This window comes from Caloenas nicobarica, chromosome 5, assembly GCF_036013445.1.
Source record: "Caloenas nicobarica isolate bCalNic1 chromosome 5, bCalNic1.hap1, whole genome shotgun sequence".
NCBI classification, from domain to species: domain Eukaryota; kingdom Metazoa; phylum Chordata; class Aves; order Columbiformes; family Columbidae; genus Caloenas; species Caloenas nicobarica.
In genome coordinates, this window is record NC_088249.1 from 41,901,411 (window position 1) to 41,927,580 (window position 26,170).

The 26,170-nt window shown below is 41.6% G+C and overlaps 1 protein-coding gene across 2 annotated transcripts in view; it reads right to left on the reverse strand.

Moving 5' to 3' along the window:
* Window positions 1–26,170, reverse strand: part of AMBRA1 (autophagy and beclin 1 regulator 1) — a 134,448-nt gene that overhangs the window by 68,837 nt on the left and 39,441 nt on the right. For both annotated transcript variants that reach the window (XM_065635468.1, XM_065635467.1), the window contains 3 exons: window positions 25,245–25,427; window positions 12,014–12,094; window positions 11,360–11,460 (listed from right to left, as the gene is read on the reverse strand). In XM_065635468.1, coding sequence (XP_065491540.1) covers window positions 11,360–11,460; window positions 12,014–12,094; window positions 25,245–25,427 — 365 coding nt within the window. The remainder of the gene's footprint in view (window positions 1–11,359; window positions 11,461–12,013; window positions 12,095–25,244; window positions 25,428–26,170) is intronic.

A 26,170-nucleotide genomic window follows, 5' to 3' on the forward strand; every position in this document is an offset into this window, starting at 1 on the left:
CATCTCTTCTGGGAAGCATAATGGTAAAAGTGTAAATAGCATTTCAAGGCTCTGTATTTGGGACCTCTTAACCCTTTAACAGGGCTTTCTCATATGGAGGACAAAGTCATACACGTCTCTAACAAACTTCTCTCATGGGGCAGCATAACCAAGGACAAAGTAATGCAAACATCTCCACAACTCCTGAAATGCAGCCACTCAGACAGTGTCTGGTACACTTGAGTAAATGCAGACCTTTCCAACTCCTGCTAATCTCAGTGCAGCCACATTTCCAGATACTAGCCAAAAATCCCCTGACACCTCAAACCTCATCAAGCATATCCTGTAAAACAAAGTGGTCTGCACTCACTCTGACCAGAAAAGTTGCGCTCATGCTAATCTCACTTGCAAATAAAGTTGTAAATTATGCTCATAATGTACAACTGCTTATCCACACCAGCTCTTTCTATGGGCATTTATGCTGCATAAGCAGGCGATTCAGGGGTTTTCAGCTTCCAGTTTAGCTTACCAAAAGGGACTGAAAATGATAGACTCTTGGTACAAAATACAATAAGTGCTTTGTTCCTAGCTTTCCATGAGGATATTCTCCAGTAACATGTGCTCTCTCAGACAAACCTTGAAAGAGCCAGAAGTCCTCTACAGTAAGAGCCACCACAAGTGTGTTTAACAAAGCTTGAGCTAAAACGAACTCCATTCTCACCTACACTACATCCAAGCATCACGTCACTGCTCCTGTACACTCACACAATTCAGAAGAATCACTGAAGATCAAGGGTGGTAGTGACCTCTGGAGATGCTCTAGTCCAGCCCCATGCGCAGAGCAGGGTGAATTACAGCAGGCTACCAGGGACTATCTCCAGTCAAACCTGGATATGTCCAAAGACGGAGACTCCACAACTTTCCCGGGCAACTTGTTCCAGCATTTGACCACTCTCAAAAAAAAAAAAAATCCTCTTACGTTCAAATGAATTTCAGTTTGTTCTCATTGCCTTTTGTCCTTTCACTCAGCACTGCTGAGAAGCACCAGCCCCTCTTCTCTTCATTCTCTCAGTTATTTACACATATTGACAAGATCCACACCCGAGCCCTCTCTTCTCCAGCCTGAACAGTCCCAGCTCTCTCAGCCTCTCCCCTCAAGTCAGAGTCTCCAATCCCTTACTCATCTTTCTGGCCCTTTGCTGCACTCACTCCAGTATGTCCATGCCTTTCTTGCACTGTGGGCCCCAAACTGGATGCAGCACTTGGAATGTGGCCCTACCAGGGCTGAAGAGAAGGATCATCACCTTTAATCCGCTGGCAATGCTCTTCCTAACTCAACCCAGTACATTGTCAGCCTTCTTTTCTGCACGGGCACATTTGCTGGCTCATGTTCGACTTGTTGCCCACCAGGACCCCCAAGTCCTTTTCTGCAAAGTTGCTTTCCAGACAGTAGATCCACAGCCTGTCCTGGTGTATGGGGTCATTCCTCCCCAGGTGCAGGACTTGGCATTTCTCTTCATTAAACTTCATGAGATTTGTTGGCCCATTTCCCAGCCTATGAAGGTCCTGCTGAACAGCAGCACAACTTTCTGGTTCATCACCTACGCCTTCCAGTTTTGCTGAGAGTGCACTCAGACCCACCATCCAGCTGATGAATGAAGATGTTAAACGGCATGTATGGGCCCCAAGCAGAACCTTGAACAGGCCAAAGTCTGCTTTCCTGAAGAGTTTTTCCCACAACGCCGTCCTGCAGATACTTCCTTATATATCTGCGTATGCTCAAGGTGGGCTCCTTTTACTCATTTTGAGGCATGAAACTGAAAGAGCAAGGCATGATGAAAGATCCAGAAAACATCCAGATGCAAGACATAAGGCTAATTCACTTACTAATAAAAACTCGATCACAGTACTTGTGCATTTGCTTACCTAACATGTTAGCTTGTGAGGCATAAGAAATGATATTTTAAATGCATCCAGGAGTTGCAAAACAATTGCAAAAAGCTCTGCTGCATCACCAAGACTGCTGCATTACCTTTCTACATAGAGGAATTCAAGATGTTAAGTCTTCTTTCTCATAATACAAAGCCCTACCTGCCAAGTCCTGTAGCCATGTTTTGAAATGAAACATAGAAAACACACAGCACCAGGTAACAAGTAATTTACCTACAATGAGTCTCCTTGTATCACATCTAGCGCAGCTCCTGATCAAGTACCAGAGCTCTTTGCCTACTCTGTTAAACACAGGTTGTTGACATGTCTGCAGCCTGTTGCATCAATGCACAACACACAGCAAGAAGGGACATGGAGTAGGAAGGGGAAGAAATTAATAAACAGGTCACAGCACTGTGCTACATAGGAAGCATCAATGTTGAGGAACATAAGGTAGAAGGAAGTCACGAGTCTTTACTGAGTATCTGAGACTGATGGGGTCTGAGAAAGGACTCCTGCAGCAAGCACACTCATTCTCACTGTAAAACCAAGTTCCATATTCCTGGCTAGCAAAACTAAATTTGCAACAGTGCTGCACACCAAGAGATGATGGTAATACCAGCTTCAAATTGCACAGGTGGAAACAAGAAAAAAAAAATCCCTATCACACAAGGCTCATTTATCTTGAGCAGCAAGTTAAGCATGCACTGTCTGACTGATCTTAAAATAACCATTAATACTTGCAGTCCAAAATAAGCACTTTTTTTTAATTTTTAAAAAAAAGGGGAAAAAAAAGGGAAAAAAAGTTAAAAGCTACAGAAACAGAAAAAGCTACAGAAACAGAGAAAGGGTACAGCCCCTCCTAAAGAAATTTGGTTACCTGCTGCAGATAGTGGTAGGGTGTGTGTACTGGGAGGGGAGGAGGTGGAAAGCATGTCCACCTTTCCAGTGGATAAAGGCAGAAAATAAAGAAAGCAGGTGAGTAGCACAGATCAACAGTAAAGTTATGTGCTACCTTGGCACTGCCATTCTGCCAATCAGTGTTTACTTCTGGAAGCAAAGCACAGATGAAAGAACATCCTCCATACAAACCGAACAGCTGTTGCTTTTCTTCCTCTCAGAGTTCCTGCTTTCTTGGTTTCTTATACCACCTTTGCTGCTTTAATTTCATCCCTTCTGCTCGGGCTTCTCTTCTAGGTATCATCCTGTCTGCCTTCAGCCAACAGGGCAGGATGCACCCTGCCTAATTTTAGGCACCTAAGGTATCCACAGCAGAAAGGTACTCTTCCAAAGCTCCCTCTATAATCAGTGATAAATAGATTGGCAGTTCCGTAGAAGATTCTGAGCGCCTAAGTTCAGCTCACTTCAGCTGATGAATCAGAGCAGAAGCTTCTCTTTCTCTGCTAACTACAGAGGAAGCTTAGCCTCCCAAGTTAGATGCCCCAAAAATGACAGTATAAATACCCCCCATAGTGCACATAGCTGTGGATTCTTATTTTCAGTTGACTCACATCCCTTTCAATTAACACATTGCCAGATTTACCAGATTGAGATGAACTACAGCTTGAGCTGCAAAAGCATAAAGGAAAGACAAAAACAAAAAGGACTGCGCAAGAGCAGGCCTGAAAGTGCTAATAGCACTATTTTGACTCTTCAGTCATCTCCAGGCTCTTAGGTGTGAAGAGGCAGCTCTTTCCTTGTAAAGACATTTATATACTGATATCGTTATAAATTTATTTTAGAAATTAAACTGGTTTTGGAGTCACTCAAGCCTTGAGAGTACCCTAGTCTCTGGAATCAAATAGGGGCAGCATCTTACAAGGGTTCCAACACAAATTCATTCCCTCTGCCCTTCAGTCTCTATTGCTTTGCACCTTTAATGTCCCAAGCAAAGAATTGAAACTGGATCTGTTCACAGCTGGCAACAAATAAGTGTGTGTGCCCACGGAGTGCCTTTGCTGCTAAATGGAAGGAGCAAGTAAACAGGGACATGGAGCAAGCAGAGCATCATAAGCAGACAGCCAGATTCACATTCTTCCGTTCCAGCACACAAAGTACTCTGATGCTTTCCAGCTGCCTATACTTTTTGTATGCGACAGTATACAGCAGGAGTGGACATCAAAACGAGTACGAGTAACTGCAGATTCTTGCTATAGAATTTTATATGTCGGATGGGAGGGAAAGGCTAACTGGGAGCAACACACAACACCTTTTCCATCGTATAAATGCATGTGTTAACGGCTTTCTCTCAACGCTACCTACCATCCACTTTCAGGAGACACATAGCTAGACAGAAGTAATCCCCCTTTAGGTCTGAGCAGCATTTATCTGCATCAAAATCAATGCCACTAGTTTGGGAACTTTTGTGGGGTCTTTGCTATTTCAAAGACATGGCCTGTAGGTCATTCAAATGCTAATAACATCAACTACCTTTCAGCCTTCATTGTGCCAAGGTACAATGCTACAGGATGACACAGATTACAGTATAAGTAATTACAAGTAAGATTACAGATTACAAGAGACAAGTGGCAGCTGGACTGCCAATTAAAGCACAGAGCTGGAAAAACAAACTCAATGGTGTCTTGAAATAAAGGGAAAAATGACTGATGTACTATAAGGATGGACCTGCTAGGGAGAATGCAGAATTTCTGGATTAGCTATACAACCCCTGTGTACCCACCAGAAGTAACCTATCACCAGTTGGTTTCTACGCTTGGTTATTTTAAGCATTAACAAACTGATTTCTACCTTCTGGGAGACACAATTCATTTGAAGAATGTTCGCTGAGAAGTTCACCTTCTGACTACAGTCATGACGTAGTATAACTTCAAAGCCATGGCTATAGAATCTATGAAGTAGAAGCCAACAACAGATCTAATACTAACATTACGTTAACCCACAGTATATGACTTTATTCCGCCTTCATCCAATCCACCTATGACACCAAACTATCAGGAGATTTCATTTGTAAGAGACTCTACTACGATTGAGCAGCAATGATTAAAACTTTCCTAGCCAAAAGCTGTTCTTGGAGAGAGGTGAAGGCAGATGAGAGTTGAGGTCCAGCAGACATGCTTCATGAAAGCTCATGGGCCACAAGTGTGTTATAAGAACATAGAGGTTTATTATAAATGAACACTTAAATAAGAGGATGTCACACAATTGAAGTCTACTGCACACTTTCAAAATCCTTCTGTCTTCAGAAGCTTAAGTATCATATTGAGGAAATGAGCAACTCCGAGCACTCCTGTCACCAGCTCCATAAAGTTCCACTCCCTACTGTAATCAGTTCCTGCAATTGCAGTTCAGCCCTACAGCTTCTTTTCTCCCTTACATTTCTTCAGGAAAGGCTGCTCTTTCACAGAAGTTATAAGCAGTTCCCCAGTTTGTGATGAAGGTGACAGATACCTATGGCTCTCCAGTCACAGAAGAACTTGAGGTATATTTTAAGCCTCTTATGTCATTTAGTGTCCACTGAGGTATACCACAGAGAGACCACAGAAAATGAGGCTACTCAAAGGTTTACATCTTTACATATTAAGCAGTACCCAACAGACTTATAACAGAAACACACTGCATAGAAAGCACATGGCTATGTTCATTGATTGTACTACTCTACAGATCTGCCTGTTGTGAAAAGGATTAAATCAGGACACTAATCCTAATACATGTAGTTGTCTTGGAGCAAAAGCCAGAAGCAAACTAACAGCAAAAACCCAATAACTGGCAGCTGAAGGTATGGACTCAAAACAAAACTCAGTCTCAGGCAACTACAGAGGAAAGCCCTGCTAGGGGAAGTGAGGTACATACCTGCTAACAGTGGGGAAAAAAAAGGATGTATCAGAGACAACTGGGATGAGTTTTTCCACCAATTCTTGCTGGCTTTCTGGAGCTCTCAAGTCATCTGTCTCAGCCCTACTCTGCAGAGCTGTGCATGACTAAGTACATTTGAAGGATGAGGGCATCTCAGAACAGAATTCACAGCTCACCGATACTGTATGTGACAGAACAGGATTAGGTCAAGGAGGCTGGAGCCATAGGAGGCAATCACACCTGTGACAGCAGAGGAACTGGAGAATCTGCCTGCATCGCTGTTGCCAAGGCAACCAGAGCAACCTCTTATCACTTTCATCATCAGATAAGAAGTGAAAGGTTACTGGGCTAATTCTAGTAGCAGCAACCACCAATGCTCTATCCAATTGTCTGTATCACAGGCTCATCAACATCCATTTTAACCGGCCTTAGGTTAGAGTCATTCACTGGTATTTGAACATTAGCCCTCAACACATTTAGAGTGATCAACAGATTGGGAACATGCATCAGGAGGCACCTTAGCTAGTGACTCTGGTTCAAAAATTTGATTGGTGAGAGGTCATTGCCCTAATTCTTATTAGGACAGCTATCATGTGCTCAAATAAATCTTCTTGTCACAGGGGAAGGACGTTTATCCACTATCTTAGCTAATTTTTATCCTGATGAAACTTCAAGTGCTCTAACAATTGTGTGTTAGCAGTTTCTGGCAGAAATACAGAAATTCACTTGAAGACATGATCTAGAATTCTCCCAGAGAGCCAAGCTTTGAAGAACGGGATAGCTGATGTGATTTTGGGAAAACAGCAGCTGAACATTACACTTGGAAGTTCTAGATCCCAGTTAAAGGCAAGCTATCAACTGAGTCTTAGCTTCACCTATAACCTCAGCCCTATGCCAGCATAACAAGGCTCTAGAATTCTCCCAGAGAGCCAAGCTTTGAAGAACGGGATAGCTGATGTGATTTTGGGAAAACAGCAGCTGAACATTACACTTGGAAGTTCTAGATCCCAGTTAAAGGCAAGCTATCAACTGAGTCTTAGCTTCACCTATAACCTCAGCCCTATGCCAGCATAACAAGGCCACAGACAGCTTTGTTTGGCAACCCCAGCAGAGATATCCGAAGCTGCACCATTATTACTCATGTAGCAGGTCACACTCCAAATAGGCATGAGCTATGGAAAAATCTGTAATATCAAGCTCATTCTTTGAATACATGTAAGTGTTCCGCCTCTGGTCTGAATCTATTACCCTGAAATAGCAGTTAAATCACTCAAAAACTATAAATGTAGAGTGTTGTATCACTCAGTCCTTAAGCCATGCTGAGTCTAGATCTCCCCATGAGGTGAAGGACTCCGAGCAACTGTGTTGGATTGCATTAAAACAGATAAAGTCTGGTGGCAAAGCCAGAACAGGCAAACACGATCTGTGTTCACGCAATTTTTTTTTTTTTTTTGAGATGCACATAACTGAATAGATAACCTATTAAAACAAAGTGAGACAAAGGTGAGACACAAGCATTTTGCAAAGCTAGGTAACTCTATCATAAACCAGTAAACATTCATCTGCCGCTCTCCTGCTGAATGGCAGGAATGGCAACAAACCGGCATCTGTGTCAGTTCCTCAAGCCTCCTGCTTAGTTCCTTGGCAAACACCGATTTTCTTCTTTCTCTGAGCTTCCACTGACCTGAAACTAAAGCCACCTTTGTTCCACTATACCATTAGCATGCTTCTGTCCACGCCAAATAGTCAATTACTACGAAGCCTAAAGGAAAAGTTCACATAGGCAAACGAGAGGTCACAAGTACTTAAGTGGCAATGAAGTGGATTTTTTTTTAAAGGTATTTACTGATTTTTAAAAAGATATTAAAGAGTACATCTGTCTACATCCAGACGCCAAAAAAATATCAATGACTTGGCCCTCAAATTACTTAGCTGTGTCCTGCTCACAATGTGACTTAGGACAAGAAAAATCTAAAAGAGAAAAACAAACAAAACAAAACAACACAAAAAAAAGAAAAATAACCCACTCTGTTGGACTGCAAAATGCAGAAAACCCAAGAGACTGGAAGACTGAAATGGCCCCAAGATGCAGTATTCCACTTGTATTGCCACATGCAATTGGCCGTTCCTATTGAGTGAGAAGCCAAAATGTATTTACTGCCTTCACCATCACTTTAGCAAACAACCCCTTCAACTGGCTTTGACCGTATGGACGTTTCCTTCGAGACCACAACCCCATCACTTAGGGCAGTTCACCAAGGAGAGGAGAGTCCAGGGGGCAGCGTACAGCCCACACTACCCAGAGCCTTTGAAGAGCTGCCAAATGAACTCTCAGGTTTTTTGATGAGTCTTGAAATGAAACGGGAATGTGGAAGACTGAAAAATATGCTAGTGTTATACCAGTATTTTAAAAGGTTGAAATAGGATGAGACATGCCAGTCTTGTCAGCCTGACATTGATTCCAGACAAAATAATGAAAAAGCTGATCTAAGACTCACTTAATAAAGGATTAAAGGAGGACAGTGTAATTACTGCCAATCAACATCGACTTTACAGGAAAATATAACTTGTCAAACTAACAACACTTTTTGGTGGCGTGATTATAAGTTCGAATGCTAAAGGTAGCAATGTTGATGCAATATATTTTCACTTAGTGTTTTACTTGGTGCCAGAAAGCTCAGTGACGCAGCGGATCCTATCAGCTGACTGATAGGTCTAAACTGCACCAGACGACAAGGAACTGGGCAGGAAGGTGCTACTGGGACTCGTGGTTGTTCCAGTGCTACATGCAAATGAGGCTTCTGACATGGAGATCTGTCTGTCATATTGACTAGTATTGCTTCATTCTCCCCCTGAACTCCCACCTACTCTACCCATCTGTTGCCACCCTTCCTATGCTTTGTCTGGAAGTGCCTTGGTGCAGGGATGACCACAGTCCCTGGCTAGTACAAAGGAATTGCTAATCCTAACCTAAGCCCTGCCTGGCATGTCAGAGTCATTCTGCCAAACCTACCATGTTGCCGTACTAGCCCATCTGCTTAGATAACCTGTAATTTTTAGTGGTTCATTAAACCAGGCTGCCCTAAGAATTTATTCACAAGGCAGCCTTCCCCTGCATGGAGCTATTGTCTGTAACAGTTGCATGAGAACGACACTTAAACAAGGGAAAGCTGTTCACATAAAACAGACTGCTGAAAGTAAACACGGACAGAAACTGACAGCACGAGCTTTGACATTACGAAATCCAGTCCGCGCACCACAAAACAATTCACATGCCCATGAATATCTCTGTCTGACGCTTTTATTTCCTCTCTGCATACAGCAATAAGTGGGGCAGGGGACAGGAGCAGAATCGTACCTGCGCATATTTTCCCAAACAACAGCTCTCACTCACACTTGGCCACAAAAGTCTACTGTCAGTTTTTAGAAAGCTATCAGGTTAGGAATACAGGGGGGTTCAGGCATCTTTTCTCAAATGCTGTAGAGGTTACATAAGAAATACATTTTGCATTTATGCATTTAAACATAATTCAGAAATGACAGTCTGGATACATGGTAGGATGAAGCAATTTAAAGCACTCAATCTTAGATTAGCCTGTGTTAACAGGAAGACAGATGACTGATTTTTCCGTCAGCCAAGGCCGGCAAGGTCAGCCATAACTACCAGGCCAGGGTTAAAGTACTTCTGAGCTCAAGTAGAGGTTTTTCACTATACTAGTGAAGAAAAAACTACCACAAACTTTGGCACAGGCTGACTAAAAGGAAGATCTACTATCAGCACTGAAACTTTCAATGGCTCTGAAATATAATATTGACAATGACAATGCTGCTGACCAACATAATGAATGCAAGAAATTCTCCAAGTATTCCACAACTGCAACCTCATTTTCTAGTTCTCATCTTTCATTCCTCCACCTAACATTTACAGCTTCAACTCTCCTGGTTTCTGTAACACATGAACATGTTTTTGAGCACAAATGTAAAAACACATTTTGAAAGCTGAAAGTGTAGGTACAGACTAAAATAAACACAATATTAAAACAAGGAATCACAAGCAGCTGCAGCATTAGTATAATTAATTTTAAGACAATAAAAGTCTTTACTGCGGAGTCTCAGCCATTCCAGTGTGCAGTTCCACAACACTGTAGGAGCTAACGAGCCTTGCCATAAGTAGGCTCAGCACAGTACCATACAGAAAAGGTTGATCTTGTTTGTTGAGAATCCCATGATTACAACTTCTGCTTTATTTTATTAATTTCAGCATCCACACAGCAAACAGCAAGCACGTGTGTTTTGGGACTCAAATTCCCTAAAACATGCAACGAGAAAAAGGCAGGCTGTTTCCCAGACACTAAGGAACAGGCAAACTGCAAGGGCTGGAGGAGTGTTGAAGGCAGGTGTCTCCAGCAAAGCCCGTACAAGAGTTCTGCAGTGTTGCCTGGCAGCAAATAATTATCTGCTAGCGTGCTGCTTCCACGTGCCAGCAGCCAAATCCCACACAGGCACCAAGCACAGGAAAGTACATGCGTCAGCTAAAGCTACAGGCCAGCTTTGCTCTTTCCTACAGAAAAAAAGCAGAGGTGCTTTGGAGGCCAGCCTTTGCATGAGATCTTACTATCAGCGCAACAGCAAGGTCTATGAACTGTACACTCAAACTGAAGTGTCCAGGGAGACAAAAGTTCAGGAGATGCCAAAAATCTGTTATCAAAGACCAGACCACTGTCATACTAAATCAGCCATGCAAAACCAACAGTTCTACCCCCAAATGGCTGGGAAAAATCCAATGAAGACTGTTAAGAACATGTAAGATAAATCCTGTCCAAAATGGTTTAGGCATAGTTAATCGTGCCTTAGGATAAGGAAAAGGGTCACACAGCCTCTTGAGAAACCTTTCAGCACTCCTTTCAGTGGTGGTCCTGTGATCACCCACAGGAAGGAAGAGAACCACATCCCAGCCTACCTGTCTATACATCATCCCTCATTCCTCCCCAAGCTCCAAGGTGACTCCCCTGCACTGGGGTTAATTAGAGAGCAACTCAGACCCAGTCAAAAAAGACCCACCCTCAAGATATGCATCATGTATAACCATCTCATTCATGAACTGCCTGAGTGCTGTACTCCTCCTCTTCCCCCCAAACTCCCTTTCCACCTCCGCCTGCCCTTTAAGGCTCCCAAATGCCTGTGTGCTGTATGTGCTGGCAGCAGAGGTTTTTACTATGCACTTGTTAAGATCCTAATTGAATCCCGCGTTGCCTTGTGTGCATCTTGCCAGCCGGAACACGAAGAAGGCACCCTATAATTCAATTAGAAGGACCTGCAGCAAGCTGATCATTAGTCTGTCAGGTTGTTAAGACATCTAGGAATAGGGGAGAAGATAAAGGGAGAATTGGTAACAGCACCTCTCCCCAATTCATGCAGAAACTCCCATATACCTCCTTGAAGTGTGGGATCTGCAAAGCCCAAGCATTTGAATGACAACTCACTGCTTCAATCCAACAGTCCTTTCTCTTGTTTCAGGTGACTTAAACAGAACCTCAAAAGCTGGAATTAGACTTTTTCTCATCAATCTTCCTCTCCTCAGATTCACAAGAAAAATACTACTTATATACATGACTACTGCAAACAAAAATCTTATTACCTGCCAAAACCCTGTTGACAGAAGAATGGGTGGCCAAGCCAGGCTGTCCCCGTTCATGGAAAATCCCAGCATAAGGCAAGTACTCTGGCAGCAAGAAGCGTCTGCAAAACAAAGAGAGTAAACTTACATGGAGAAAGACAGTCCAGTATACTATAGCCCTGGATAGCAACTGCAATTACTTTGAGGAAACATGATATTCCAGCAGACTATAGCAGAGAGGTTGGACTCCTCTGCTTAGCCAACCACTTCACTGCTTCAAACTATAGGCAAGTCACAGATTAGATCCTCCTGTGATCAATGCGGCTGTGAAGATCAGAATTAAGTAAATCCTTTACCTCCCACAATAGCTTTCTAATGTCAAACCAGTGCATCATGTTGATAATCTCTGATCAGATTATTGTCTCCTCCTGTTCTGCCTTCACACCGTAGCCCAAACCTGCAGGTAAGAAGTACTAAGACCACACTGTCCTTCAAGTGTCACACAATGAGCTAATCACAGTTACATGTGATCTCAGGGGTCCCAGAAACTGCACACCAAGGAAGCATCAGCTCTTAGCAAGAAAAGGAATCCATCTGAAAGGACCAGAGAGTTGTACTGCAACCAGTACCTCCAGGGTTTCCACACCCTTTTACTCTTACACGTACAAGCCTTACCTCGGGACAAAGCGTCCCAGTGATGGTGCAGACATGCGAGCATTCCGAGGGGCTCGGTGCCTGGATCGGTCTCCATTGTCCCTTCAGCAAAAGAAAAAAACATTGTACATTAAAAATACTATGCAATAAAGTATTCTCCAAGAAAATAAAAACCCAACAACATCACCTAGTCATCCTGAGTGTGCCACTAAGATTTAATGGTTCTCTCGCATAAGTAACATGCTTCTAATGTTCCAAATTCATACAACTTACTGTATCAAAGACTCCTAACAGTTTTACATATGGGTAGCCTAACGTGCACTTCCTTCATTGTTTGACAGTGTCTCAAAAGTATCAACAAAACCACAGAGTCAATGAATTAGTGTCAGCACCTAGGCAAATGAACAAGAAACCTTAGAATTTGGACTGAGAGAGCAAAAGAAAGCACAGCACAGTCCTGATGAGAACTTTCTGTTAGTCAAAGAGATCTCTTAAGTTTCACTTTTCATTCCCAGAAGCGCAGGCAAAAGAGCATAATCTGCAGACTGTTCTTCTGTGCACCCTCCCTCAAGGTCCAGTTTAAGTGCCATCATGGCTTAAAAAATTCTCACCTTTCACAAGCTTTGAGAGGGAAGTCAAGTGACATCAGACAAAACTCTACCTCCTCAAAACCCTCCCATTCTGTTTCACAATAAATGTCTGGGCCTTGGGGAACAAGGGGAAAGAGTCTTAGCATCTATTGTCCTACAGCAGATACAGGAAAGCTGTCTTCCCTAGTAGGACAGTGCAACACTGAGCAGGTTACCCAGAGAGGCTGCAGAGCTGCCACCCTTGGAAGTCTCAAGACAGGAGCCAGACAGCACCATGACTGACTCAGTCTGATTTTGGCTATAACCACCCTACAAGAAGCAGGAGGCCAAACTGGAGCACCTATAGCATCCCCAGCAAACAAAATTCCTAATATTGCATTCAAAGGTCACAACAGGACCTGTAATTATACAGCACTAAAACTGCAAGGAAAATAATAAGGCTTCATCAGTGACTCTGGAATTCTGAAACAGACCTCCACTGTGCTTTATTTTCAATTCAGAAATTTACTCTCTCTGCATGACATTGCACAAGTAGAAAGTCTGTTCTCTCCCCAGATACCAGACCTCCATCTGTAATTGCAGCCCTACTTGTCTCCTTCCCAGGCAGTTGTGGGGAGAATATTACTTGCAGGGCCTTGGAATCACTAGGAAACGAAATATTCCTTATGCAACACACTAACGGCACATTCCTAACCCACTCCAGCAAGCTGTGCATTTTATAATTTTTTTTTGTTTTGCTTTTTTAAAGTCAGTGAGCAAGAAACGTGGGCTGAGAAGAAAGTCCATTACGTGGCTGTTTCCCACACACTTGACAAACCAGGAACACAAGAGCAGAGGTTGTTCTGCAAAGCTCATTAGCATTTCAAGCTATCTCACCAAAACCAAATCTCAATCCAAGCTCAAAGCTTCCATTTCTCCTCCCATTGCAGACGCAGCATTTGCAGTTCAGAGCCAAAGCCGCACCTCGCCCTGAGGTTTCTGTGTAACCAACACGGTTCCTGAAATCAGCAACATAAAAGGTGCTGCTGCTGTTCTTTTATCAGAGGCCTCCAGCCTATTAAGATGCAGATCAATAACAGAAGGAATCCTGTGAACCAGAGTGCTGACAGATCAACTTTTCCCGCTAAAGAGAAAAGGCCAAAGGGAAAAAGAAGTGTCGTGTTCCAGAGCTTGCTACACACATTAAGCGCTAGTGCAAGTCAGACAAGAAATACACTTTTGAGAAGTCCGTGTAGCAATTTTTGAACGATGCTGATATGCAGCCCTGAGAGAAAAGCAGCAAAACATTTTTCAGGGTTTGCATTGGCTTTGGACATATACTAGAATTAGACAATACTTTTGAAACGGACAAATATCAGCAAGAGGAAGCAGCACTACACCCTATGGAACTCACCAGTTGAAGACAATCTCTGCAGCAGGTTTCAAAAGGAATGAAGGATTAGCTCCAGCAAACAAAAGAAAATAATAGTGCAACATCTCATACAGTCCAAATCAAGAGACCTAAAGCAACTAACTGTTCAATTTTTTTTAAAAAATGCCACTAGCCAATGCTCTTAGCATCCACAAAAACATTTTAGGACACAAATTTTCTAATCAACGAGACTTTCTGAGGTGAGAACTCCATCCCGTACTGTCCCATTCACTGCATACAATCCTCTTCCAATACAAAAAGCCTAAAAGGGAAAAAATATATACTAAACTTTTTCCAGTTTTCACCACGACAGACACAGCCACTCCTGATTCAAGAGAATGCAATCTATCTTTAACATCCCCTTTAAAAAAAAAAAAAATTAAAACCCACCACAGCCCAACTGCCACTGCCCTGTAACTCAAACAGCTGAATTGGGAATGAGAAACAGTGACTATTCTTCAAGAATCCTAAAACTCCTATTTACTGTAATGGAAATGTAAGATACACTCTTCCGTGCTAAAGAGGAATATTATTAAACATTGATCTGAATCGCTAATTTACACCGTCATTTATATGTAAGCTCCCAAGCTCAACTCCATGCAAGAGCATTTTCAAGCGTCTAGTGCTGAAAAGCTAGAACAGCTGATATTACCCTGGTGCCAGCTGAAGATTATTTCTGCACCTTCTAAAAAGGAAAATTTAAAAAAACCCCTACAGATCGGTGAAGATGGGTGGCACTTTGTGTTATTTCTGTACCACATGCAGCCTGCTGACGGAAGAGAGCAGATGTTAGCACGACTGCAGTGCCAGCGTGAGGCATTACGACAAGAAATGAAAAGTTTCCAAAGTTCTCTAAAGTACTCATGAAAATCTAATGCTCTACTTTCTATTTAGTGTCAGCTACCTACAGACTCATTAGCCAATGATTTGCAGTGGACAGTTTAATTAACATAACCTGCAAAAGCAGATCACTCAGAGTGTGTCTCTACATTAAAAAAAGCCTCTTCTGTAAAGCAACTCAATAACCTTGCAAAAGTAAACGAAGCAAGAAAGTGTCACAGCAAGTGCTGTAACAGGGCTAAAAAGGTGTCCTGCAATGCCCTTTAAGTGCACCAGCAAATGTGAACAACACAGGGAAACTTCTGCAGTAAGAAAACAAGAATGAAGGAACTAAGCAATCCATTGAGCAAGATGCAGAGAAAGAATCACAAGTAATCAGCATGTAAGGTGACAAGAGAGACTTAATACTATAATTATTAACAGACTAATTTGTCTCAAGAGGAAAACTGCAAGAAGCAACAAATGGTCAAAACAACTTTAAGGGTCTGGCTCTAAATTCAGGTTATTCATAATTTGTTCAGATACCATTGTGGGACAAATCAAAACAGCGATATGGAGAATAAGAGCTGGTAGGGGAAAAATAGCATTAACATTAACACAGTGGAGCAGGAAAAGAATGCAATTCCCAAACGTTCAGGAGATTTATGGACCTTTAACAGGGCATAAGAAGGATGAAGATTTATCCTAAACTGGGCAAGACAGTCAAATCTCCTTGGATTTTTCTGCTGTTGTCCTATTTGCTTGTTGAAGAAAAGTTGACCAAGGTAAATATAATGGAGCAGCAACACCAGCTCTGAAAACACAGGAGATATAAAACTTTGCATCCTGAAGTTTGGAGAAAAAGGCATTCTTTTTCATCTGGTAACTTGGCTGGTGCACTAATAACTGAATCTATACAAACGATATAGTCAAGACTCTCAGGAAAAAAAGCCATGTTCTGCTTTCCTATCTTGGCAAGAATTCTCTTTAATATTTAGAGATTGTTGTATCAGGAAGTGAAATTAAACACACAGCATGGGATTTCTAATGCAATCTGTTCGTCTAACTGTTGCCATTGTAGTCAATATTAAAACTCCTACTGACTACACTGCCAATAGAATTAGGTCAACAATGACCATTTTGAAAAGCCATTTAATTATCAGAGCCAGCACCAGTAAGCCATGCAAGCTCATAAGAATCAAATTATATCAGACCAAGCCAATTGTTCCATATTTTCAGCATTTTATCATGTTTCATGCAGTCCAATTTAAAATGCTAAATCAATTTCTATTGCAGAGGTTAGACACTTACATAAAATAGAAATGCTAAATAATTGGTTAAGTGCCATCTAGTAATATCCTTAAGTGTTGGCACTGGATTCAGTTGCACCATCTTGATGTAACAGGAAAAAAAAAAAACCCAACCTTTTCTTGGTACTTCAAACATTTAGTATCTCCACTTACTTGCTATTAATTTTTTAAGACTGCAGGAGGTTACTTCAGAGGAGGTAGCACAGAGGGCAAGAGCAGCACAAATCAATGAAGGCAGGAGTAGCACAAAGATCATATCAGGAGCTCAGAGGAGGTTACCAGAAAATGCAAACTTATTTGGCTTTAGAGGTTGGTCACGTCTGCATCTAAAGAGGGTACCTAGAGGATGTCATATTCAACTGGCCATACAAAAGAACAAACAGATCCTGAGCTCTTGCAATTCACAGGATTCACTGCTGATTTAAATGGAAACAGATGATAAATATCTTGGGAAGGGGGAACTCACAAGACCTGCACAGGCCTACAAGATAGCGAGTACTATGTTTCACAAAGGTTATGCAAGTAGGAAAAAGGTGGTGAGGGGAACATCATGTTTGCTGGTGATGCTAAGAACCTGTCTATCACTTTCTAGCACCATCCGGATGAGAAAGAGACATACAGCATTGGGAAAACTCTAATAGAAAGTTAACTATTAGCTTTACAACTGAGAGGAGCAGCAAATACTAAAAACATGTTAAAACTTTAGTTTTTACTCTGTCTGATCCTACAAGATCCTGAGCATCTCCTACAAATGAAGTTAGGGAAAACTGGGAGCATTTCTAGGAAATAAGTCTCTCAGAGAGGTGAACATGTAATAAATGAAACCTTGACATTTTGAATGTTTTAGTGAGATACAGGTATCCTAGAAGACAAAAGGAAAGGACACACTGCAAGTTGGTTGTAATTCTGCAGAGAGACGTAGTAGCTGGAATAACATCTCCTGGATCAGTAGGACTAGTCTCAATCAAAAAAAACCAGGTTCCATCCAGTATATGCTGCTTCACTCACAGCCCTTAAATCATGGAGAATTTGTAAACTCAAGCCAGGAAAAGGGCACCACCCTATATATGGCTCTGAGGACAAGGGTCCTCACCTGAAAACAGGATTATGTTTAAGAGAAGAGATTCAAGACAGTTGACTTATCTCTGAGTAGAAACTGTAGATACAAACAAGAAGTCAGGAGCACTGGTCCTATCAAAAAGGGTACAAGTGTTTTCATCCACAGACATTAAAACAACAAAAATACTGATTCAAAATAATATACAAAATATGGTAAAAATGAAAATATATTGATTTATCTACCCATCTTTGAAGGATATGACCATTACTGAAGGAGAAGTACTTAAGGCAGAACAGAAGGAGACAACAAGAAACAAGAAAGTTAAGCAAAAAGAAGCATCTGCTACACAAAAAGCCTTTCCTGGCACTAAATGTATTAGGATCGCAGAGCAAACTCCCAAGTACAACACTGGAAGGCAAACAAAATTAAAGAATAAAAATATCAGAGAAACCACAAAAAATGATGCTGCCCAGCTGGAGAGACAGGAACTAGAAGAATAGATTTTTAACATAGCCATGGAATACAGTAATTGATAAAGAAGTTAGGTAAGTCACCCAAGACATGGTGCCTTTCCATCTTCCTATGTTCATTTGAAGGCTAAAATGCCAGTCTATCCCTAGCAGCTTTTTCAAGGGAACATCAAGGACAACTTTTATCAGCTAAAACTTCCTACAACATAGGAGACTGCTAAGTTACTAATGGCTCTCCTGACCAGAGGGAAACAAACCCTCCAGCCTTGTTTACCTCTCGGAGGGCTGTTTAGGGGAAAATGTATTTACGAGATTAAAAATGGCATTTCAGAAGATCAAGTGTTTCAGAGAAGCATCATGCAAGAGAGTATTTATCACCTGGTCAAGAGAAACAGCAGCACTTACCCATTAAATGCCAAGGATTAATTGCTTCAGAGAAAGACTGATTTAGAACCAGAAAGAGACACTCTTATCTAGGTGCACTATCCAGCTGTCTCAATTTTAATCACCTCTCTGTGTGGCGGGCTCACAAATTGATGACACATTTTAGAACGATATTGATACACTCCATCGCTACAGTGAGTCATTAGGGAATAGAAACATCAGAGGCCAGACAAAGGTAGAGAATCCCTAATCCCCAGTCTAGACCTGGTCTATGAGTATTAAGGAAACCACGGTATTTGGTGTTTTATAGAAGGCCAGGGCATCCAGCAACCACCCTTCCTCTGAGACCCCTTAATTAGCCATTTTCAAACATTCATCCAAACATGAGCATGACTAGGGAAAACATCACTATGGCTAATTCTAATCACTTGGAAACTTCACAACTAGTGCTTACTGAACATAGTTTGTAGCACAAATATACAAACGGCTGCCCCATCAGGCTTCAATACTGGAATAAAGTTGTCAAAAGTAAGAACCAACATTTTTTTCTTTTTTTTAATGAAAACATAATCACACAAACAACCCTAATCTGTTAGACCTCCAGGTTAACCACTGCCTGCTCCAGGTGGGCAGCAAACTATTAAGAGCTTGCTTCCTAATCACTCTCATTAACACCAGCCATCACCTACTAGGTGACTTAGTTTGACTTAACAGTTTCGCAGTCACAAAATAAAAGCAAAAGGACAACTATGAGCTGGGCTCATAAGTAGCAGAAAAACTCAGCTGGATGAAGGGTACCATCTTGACATCAAAACTGTTCCTACAAGCCCAGGCAACCAACACTATGGAATATGATGTGAGCTTTTCTGGCAACTGTCACCTTTCAAAAGGCACTCATTCTTTCACTGCTCTGCTATGAAGACACTTGCCTTGCTGGAATGTGACTTAATGGTAAAACAACATTATGCTGGAGAGGTTAGCAATATCCTGCAGTACTGCTGCAAGGAAACAGTCATTGCCTGTCACTGCATCCAGGCAGTATTATTAGACATTAAGACCAAGATAAGGGGAATATATAAGACTGTCACAAAAGATAAAGATAAAAAGAATAGGGAAAATGAAGCTGCAGGCAACTATGAGTGAATCAGAAGCCAAGCTAAGACTCTCACTAATCCTTGAAAAATGAAGTTCAAAGAGTAGATTCAATATCACCCCCATTCATCCCAGACTTGTTAGCATTCTTAGCCTGCAACTGTGTTTAAGACGATGAATATAATTAACATAAATTTCTATGTATCTGGAAAGAACATCCCAGTGCTAACTGCTCCAGAAATCTATAACAGAGAGGAAAAAGCCAACACACAAAGTGACCACCAAGTTCCACAAAATTCAGGTCTGCCTTGCAAGCCAGTTTTGAGAAGGTCGATCTTCATAAAAAACAATAAGGCAGAGCCATATGAGCCAAGAAACAGGCAGATGAAACAGCATCAAAACCACGGGTAACAGGACTCTGGGAAGAAAACAACAAAGGCAGGTGCATACAACAAACAGCAATCCTGCTTTTGAGATCTTTATCTGAACTCAAACAACAAATTACTAACAAGAATATTATTTGCAGCTGCTCAAGTAAGAAAGGCAGATAGCAAACTGTCCCATCTAAGACTTCCAAAAAGAAATTGCTGCTTTTTCTGCAGTATACTGGTGTGTCATGGATCCTAAAAATACATGTCCATTAGCATTTAAGTGATGTGAACAGCCCAAATAGATTCTCACATCTCCTACTATGTCTTTTGTTAACCTCAAATGTTAACATCAAGATAAGGAGAAAATTGAAAACAAAACACCAACAAAACCCCCACACAAACAGCCTAATAATTACTTTTAGAAACCTTGCAGTTCAGATATGCTACCCTTCTAATGCTACACCAACAGGCTGCCATTGACCAAGTTCTCTCTCTAATACACCTTCATGATGCCCTATCAGAACTCAGCACTTAGCATCCCATCCATCCTGAGGTGTCAACTTGTGCTATAGTCACCCTGCAGACTAAACCTCTTCCCTTACCTCTGGGATTCCCTACATGTCTCTCTCTACAATGACAGAACTTGTCTCACTGTTCTGGAGCTGTAGATCAAACGCTCCATACTTAATTCAAGTCTCATAAAAAACTTTAGCTGTTCCTATCTTTTTATTAGAGTTCAGAGGAGGGCGATGAAGCTGGTGAGGGGTCTGGAGCACAAGTCTGATGAGGAGCAGTTGAGGGAACTGGAGCTGTTTAGCCTGGAGAAAAGGAGGCTGAGGGGAGACCTTATCGCTGCCTACAACTACCTGAAAGGAGGTTGTAGTATGGAGGGTGTTGGTCTCTTCTCCCAGGTAGCAAGTGATAGGATGAGAGGAAATGGCCTCCAGTTGTGTCAGGGAAGGTTAAGATTGGATATTAGGAAAAAATTCTTCACAGAAAAGGTTGTCAGGCACTAGAACAGGCTGCCCAGGGAAGTGGTGGAGTCGCCATCCCTGGAGGTGCCTAAAAGGTGTATAGATGAGGTTCTTAGGGACATGGTTTAGTGCTAGAGTTAGGTTATGGTTGGACTCTATGATCTTGAGGGTCTCTTCCAATCAAAATTATTCTCTCTCTCTCTTTTTCTGCCAAGAAAAACTGGCTCCTATTTGAAGGAGTTTCTTTTGCAGAAGTTGAAGGTTGTCACAGGAAGGAAAAACCACTCTGAAATACATGAATGCACAGTGAACAGCTGGGAAGGAGAGCAGTAAAGAGCAAGACTGGCTGTACAGAGTGCGAGTTCTACCCATGTGCTCTTAGTAGTAGGTCTGCTAAGAAAAAAGAGTAAGTGCATTGTGAACTGATTGCATTTCTGCAGATTAGTGCTCCCATTGCTCTGTGTATCTAGCAAACAATGCTGTAGAGTAAGACTGAAAAGGTAAGAGACTGGATTTAAACACAAGCATGGAATTCCTTCACAAGGCTAGGGAGGAAGTTAATTCAGTAAGCAGTAATGTGCAACTTTCTCCCTCCTCACTCAAACTTTCCAAAACCTCTTTGTCTCAGTCATTAGGCAAACCACATGCTTATTCTCACCCTGACACACAACTCCCTCCCTGAAAGCCACTTCCATCATTCCACTTGAGAAGCAATAAGGAGAACAGAATCCCAGCCCAAACCTACAGCTAATACCCAAGCGCACACCACTGACTAACCACAGCCATTGTCCGCCCTTCTCTCTTGTTGCATAGTTTAGACACAACTGCTTCCAAGCAGTTCCTAATTAATATTCAGGTACCAATGCACAAGTCAAGGTTCTTAAAGAAGCTAACAAGAAAAGATGCTTCAAATGAAGGTGTCTCAAAAGAAATTAAAAGGATAAAGCACCAGAACAAGATTTCAGGCCTGTGAGGTAAAGCCCTTCTTGTATTAGAGACACAATAAAGACCTTCCTAGTCTGTGACAATGGCAAAACTGAATGGATCCACACCAGCATAGATCCTCCTGGGAAGAACGAAAAAAAGGAGAGAATAGAAAGGGGAAAAGCTGTGGACATTAAGAGAGTGTATTCTCCAAGGCTTCTTCATATCTTTATTCTACCAGGCAGCCCACTCTCAAAAGCAGACAGGGATCAGCCACAGTCATGCCTTTAGCCTTGGCTTGAAAGCCTTTATAGAACTGTAGTGAAGGATTTGAGCAAGGCTTTCAGTGAGCTGGTGCACTGTCCTATATATCTGCTTTTCAGTCTGACAGATAAAGTGAACCTGGTTTTGTTGCATTTGCTCCCCCACACTTACTGTGGACAAAAAGGGACATAGATGGCCAATATGCACTTGCAGAAACATCACATCTTCACATTCTGACTATGGTGACAGATTTAGAATTACACATGAAAAAAAAAAAAAAATTAGCTCGCACTATCCAAGGAGTCCTAGAAGCATCATCACCCACAGTCTCCAGCATCAGACCTGTTCTAGACTAAAGGAAGTCTCCAGAACAGACCCAGTCAAACTTTTAGAAGAAGTCAAAAGAAAACACAGTTTAGGTCTAAAAATCTAAATTTACTATGCGATCCAAACATAAGACAATAAAAAAGACCTTGAAATTAGAAAGTTCAACATTCATGACTTGTCTATGAAGAATCTATTTTTACCAGTTATGCTGGAAGAATAAAGCGACATCATTCTCCATTCAGAGATTATTATCCCAGAATGTAAGAAGTCTTTTCATTTTAGTTTAAGTTTCTGCTAAAGCTAACCTTAAAACCCACTCATATCAATTTATCTGTTAATAACCTAATATTACAATCTGTATATATATTACAAATGGTATTAAATGCTTTCATGAAGACATGACTAAGTTTACAGTTGTCAGTTGTATTAGTAAGCAGTAAGATGACAACAGTGACAGGTTAAACACAGGCAGCGCATGTAGAGTAATAACATCTTATTAGACCAAATAACACAGGTATAGCTTGTGTCTCCCTCCTCCTCCCCTGTCTGTAAAACCTAGTGTTATAGAAGGCTATTACTAACACCTATAAAAAAAAAAAACAAACCTCTACTTCACAATCTTAGACCAACACTATTGCTGTTGTTATCACTATCACAAACTAAATATTTTATGAATGAATTCAAATGAGATTCTGGAGAAACTGCATGGAGAAAATAATACCATTAGACTGACACACAAGAGGGGAGAGGCTTTAGGTCAGATTTAGAGGCCATATGCACAAACAGTGCAGAGACCACGTCTTTCATGCCCCTTACTATGTAATCAGGTAAGCAAAGTTGAAAAGATACAATAATGAATCTTAGAGGAGAAAAAATGTCAGAATCCCACAAAAGATGACATCCGAGGAAGGCTTGTCTACCAGGCATCCTGCACAAGCACAGGACTCACTCCTTGCCCAGACCTCTATGTATAGTAAGACCAACTGGTGTTTAATGTTCCTCACATCGTTCTCCCAATTTCTAGGAAAATGAAAAAAGAGAGAAAATTTACCAATTACATTACTAAGTTTAGAAAGATAAAGCATCAAGGCAACTTGCTATGGCTTTTACATTAAAAATATTCACTGGATTCCGGGAGAAAAGCATGAGCTGCAGACAGCTAGACACAGCAGTGGCACCCTGTCCTGCACCAGATCTGGAGAAGCAGGGAAGCCAGAGCATCTAGATCACGTCAAGAAAGAAATACACAAGTCTGCTCAAGTGAGCAGGCAAAGAAGGAGGGATACAAGAGCCAAATGGAGAAACAAGAACTCTGCATAAGAGATTTCATCGTGAAGTGTCAGCAGAAGAAATCAAATGAGTCACGAGACAAGTTCCAGCTCTGAGGGCCCCCAACCAGCAGCTTCCTCTAAGCAGCCAGGAGAAATAATTAAGTAGAGAAGGAAAAAGACAGCACATCTTGAATGCACAGACCAGAATTCAATATGAAATATTCAACCAACAAATTCAACCACTGCACAGTAAGGAATAAACACTTCGCTCAGAATGAAATGAAAGACAACCTTAGCACGGCTGATTGAATTGCTTCCCCGACTGGGTGCTCTTACTGTGTGAATATTATCTGCAGGGGAACACATTTCTCTGCAGGCATTTGCATGGCTCTATGAATGAAGACCTTACCGTCTATTCTTTTCCCAGCAGAACAAGCCACCACAGCCAAATGAAATGGAATAATGGAAATATTAAGGGCTATGCTTGTGACACACTTTCCTCACAAAATGAGCCCAGCAGCCACGTATTTCTGCTCTTCCAGACCACGCAGCTGCTTGGGAAAAGCTACTAGGCAGTGACTCTTCTGTGTTATCTCCCCTCATTTACATCTTACACAAACCAGGCCACAATGACAGGGGAAGACATTCACTCACCCTGTACTTCTGAATATTTAATTGCTGGAGCATGAAATGACAGCTTCACAGAACAACATTCTACAGAAAAAAAAAAAAAAGTCTACCACCACTTAAGGAGGCAGAAAGGGATTCATATCTTGCTTTTCTGGGAATAGCTAGCGTTACCAGTGTCCTTCATAAAGGGACTTCACCCTGACACAGAGGCCATGGAGCTTTAACAACATGCCATCTCAAGTATGTGCCACTGCAGCAAGTGAACATCCAAGTTGCTATAGTAGCAAAGTTGACAGCATCCTCTGCTGGCAGCAGCAACATAAAAGCCCAGATTTTTGAGGAGTTCACAGCTCCCAAACACACCTCCCTACTGCATTACCACCGCAGACAACTACTATGGCCATGCTCAGAATCATCCTATGTTTTAATTTCAATATATACAAAGGGGGAAAAAATTCAGTGAAATACTTAAAGTGCCCAGGCAAAATCCCATATTTTAAAGAAAATGACTGAAGACAGACTAGAAAGTTCATATTCTCTTTTCTGCTAAAATGGATTTTAATCTAAATTACTGAGCTTTTGGTCTCCATGCCATCTGAACAATCTGTTACTATACTTCCATTTATTGGGAAGGCTTTGCAATAAATTTGTTTGCTGGGATTATACTGGTTACCCCATAGAAGTCCAAAAGCAGATGCTGGAAAGCAGACTTTAGAAGAGTGCTCCTGTAAGCCACTGTATTTTCTTCTGAGTGGTTCTACTGACCAACTTTTAATGTTTGAATGCAATAATTCCTCACTTTGAGACAAGATGCCATTTGACCCCTTACAGGAGATTAAGTGTTAACACAGATTCACAATCGCCAAGTCTTCCAAAAAAACAATCACAGGAACTTCAGCTAATTTGACAGAGTTGTACAGATAGAGCAAGTAAAAGTAGCTGAGCATGTCTGTCTGTCTCCTACAACCTTAGGCCAAAGAACTAAGTCCTGCAAAGCCTTCTAGTTCTGTTCTTTGTTGCTGTTCTATATCAAGATTTGAAGGCTCTAATAAGCTCTTGGCTCCCCATCAGTTCCATGGAACAAAAAGATTCTCCTTTTCTTTATTTAACCAGTCTTTTAAATCTGGTCGAGATAGCCTGATGTGTTGAAGGTAGCCTAAAGCATCCTTAATTTTCATAACAGAAATGACAAGACCCATTTGTAGCAATCACTGCTCTAATTATTGATTGAATGACTTAACCTGTTCCTACAGGAAGCTGGAGATGTTTTTGATTGGTAAACAGTAGGAAGCCACAAAGCAGTCTCATGCTGACAACAGACTCCAGCAAGAAGTCAAAGCAGCATGCACACTTACTCAAAATCTTCAAATTCCAGATCGTTTCCCTCTACAGATGGGCTTGAGTTCTCTGATGTGGAAGAAGAGGAGGAGGAAGAGCGGAGACGGTTCTGTTGGTACCGCATAGACCGTTGCCGAATACTGTCCCTCCGGGAAAGATACTGGATCATCCTCTGAGCATAATATGCAGCAGGAGACAACCTGAGCAAGAGTGATATACAGACACTGGTTACACAAGCACAGAATGACAGTCAATCCTATTTCTCTTTTTGAGCTCCAAGTTCCAGGATGGTAACAATATATCATAAAATTGGATGTTTGCATTTTACCCATGAGTAAGACAGAGTAAATAAGGAAAGCAAGTACAAGTAATTTTCTCTTTATACGCTACACTCCCACGTGATTCCCATGTTGTGCAAACAGAAGTACTACACGTACCTATAGACAAAAAGCTTATCCACAGCACAGAGAAGTTTGCTTCTCAGAACTCTTCAGAGCCCACTGTTTATTTATTACCAGTTCACACAACTAACCCCAGCAAGCTTCCCTTATAAGAATCAAGCCCACTCCCAATGTGAGCTCTGCTTGCAATGCTAAACAGCAGCAGTGTTCAAATAAACACTGAAGGAAAGTGCTGTTGTTTGGAGGATACTTAACAGGAGCACCATAAAGCATCGAGCAGGAGAAAAAAAGGTTTAACAGCTTTGTTTAACTACTTTGTGATCCAAATGGTAGGGATTTCATACAGTGGCAATTTCATCAGATCCATGAGATATATGTTAATAGGAGTATTAAAAGCCTTGCATCCCACCTGAAAGAAAAACCTTCCTCTGCAATTAACTCTTAATTCTTTCTCACACATAAGCTGGCCTTGATTTGCATAAGCTATCCTGCACCAGTACCACCTCCTTCCTTGATGCTAGACAGGTAACAACACACTTTCT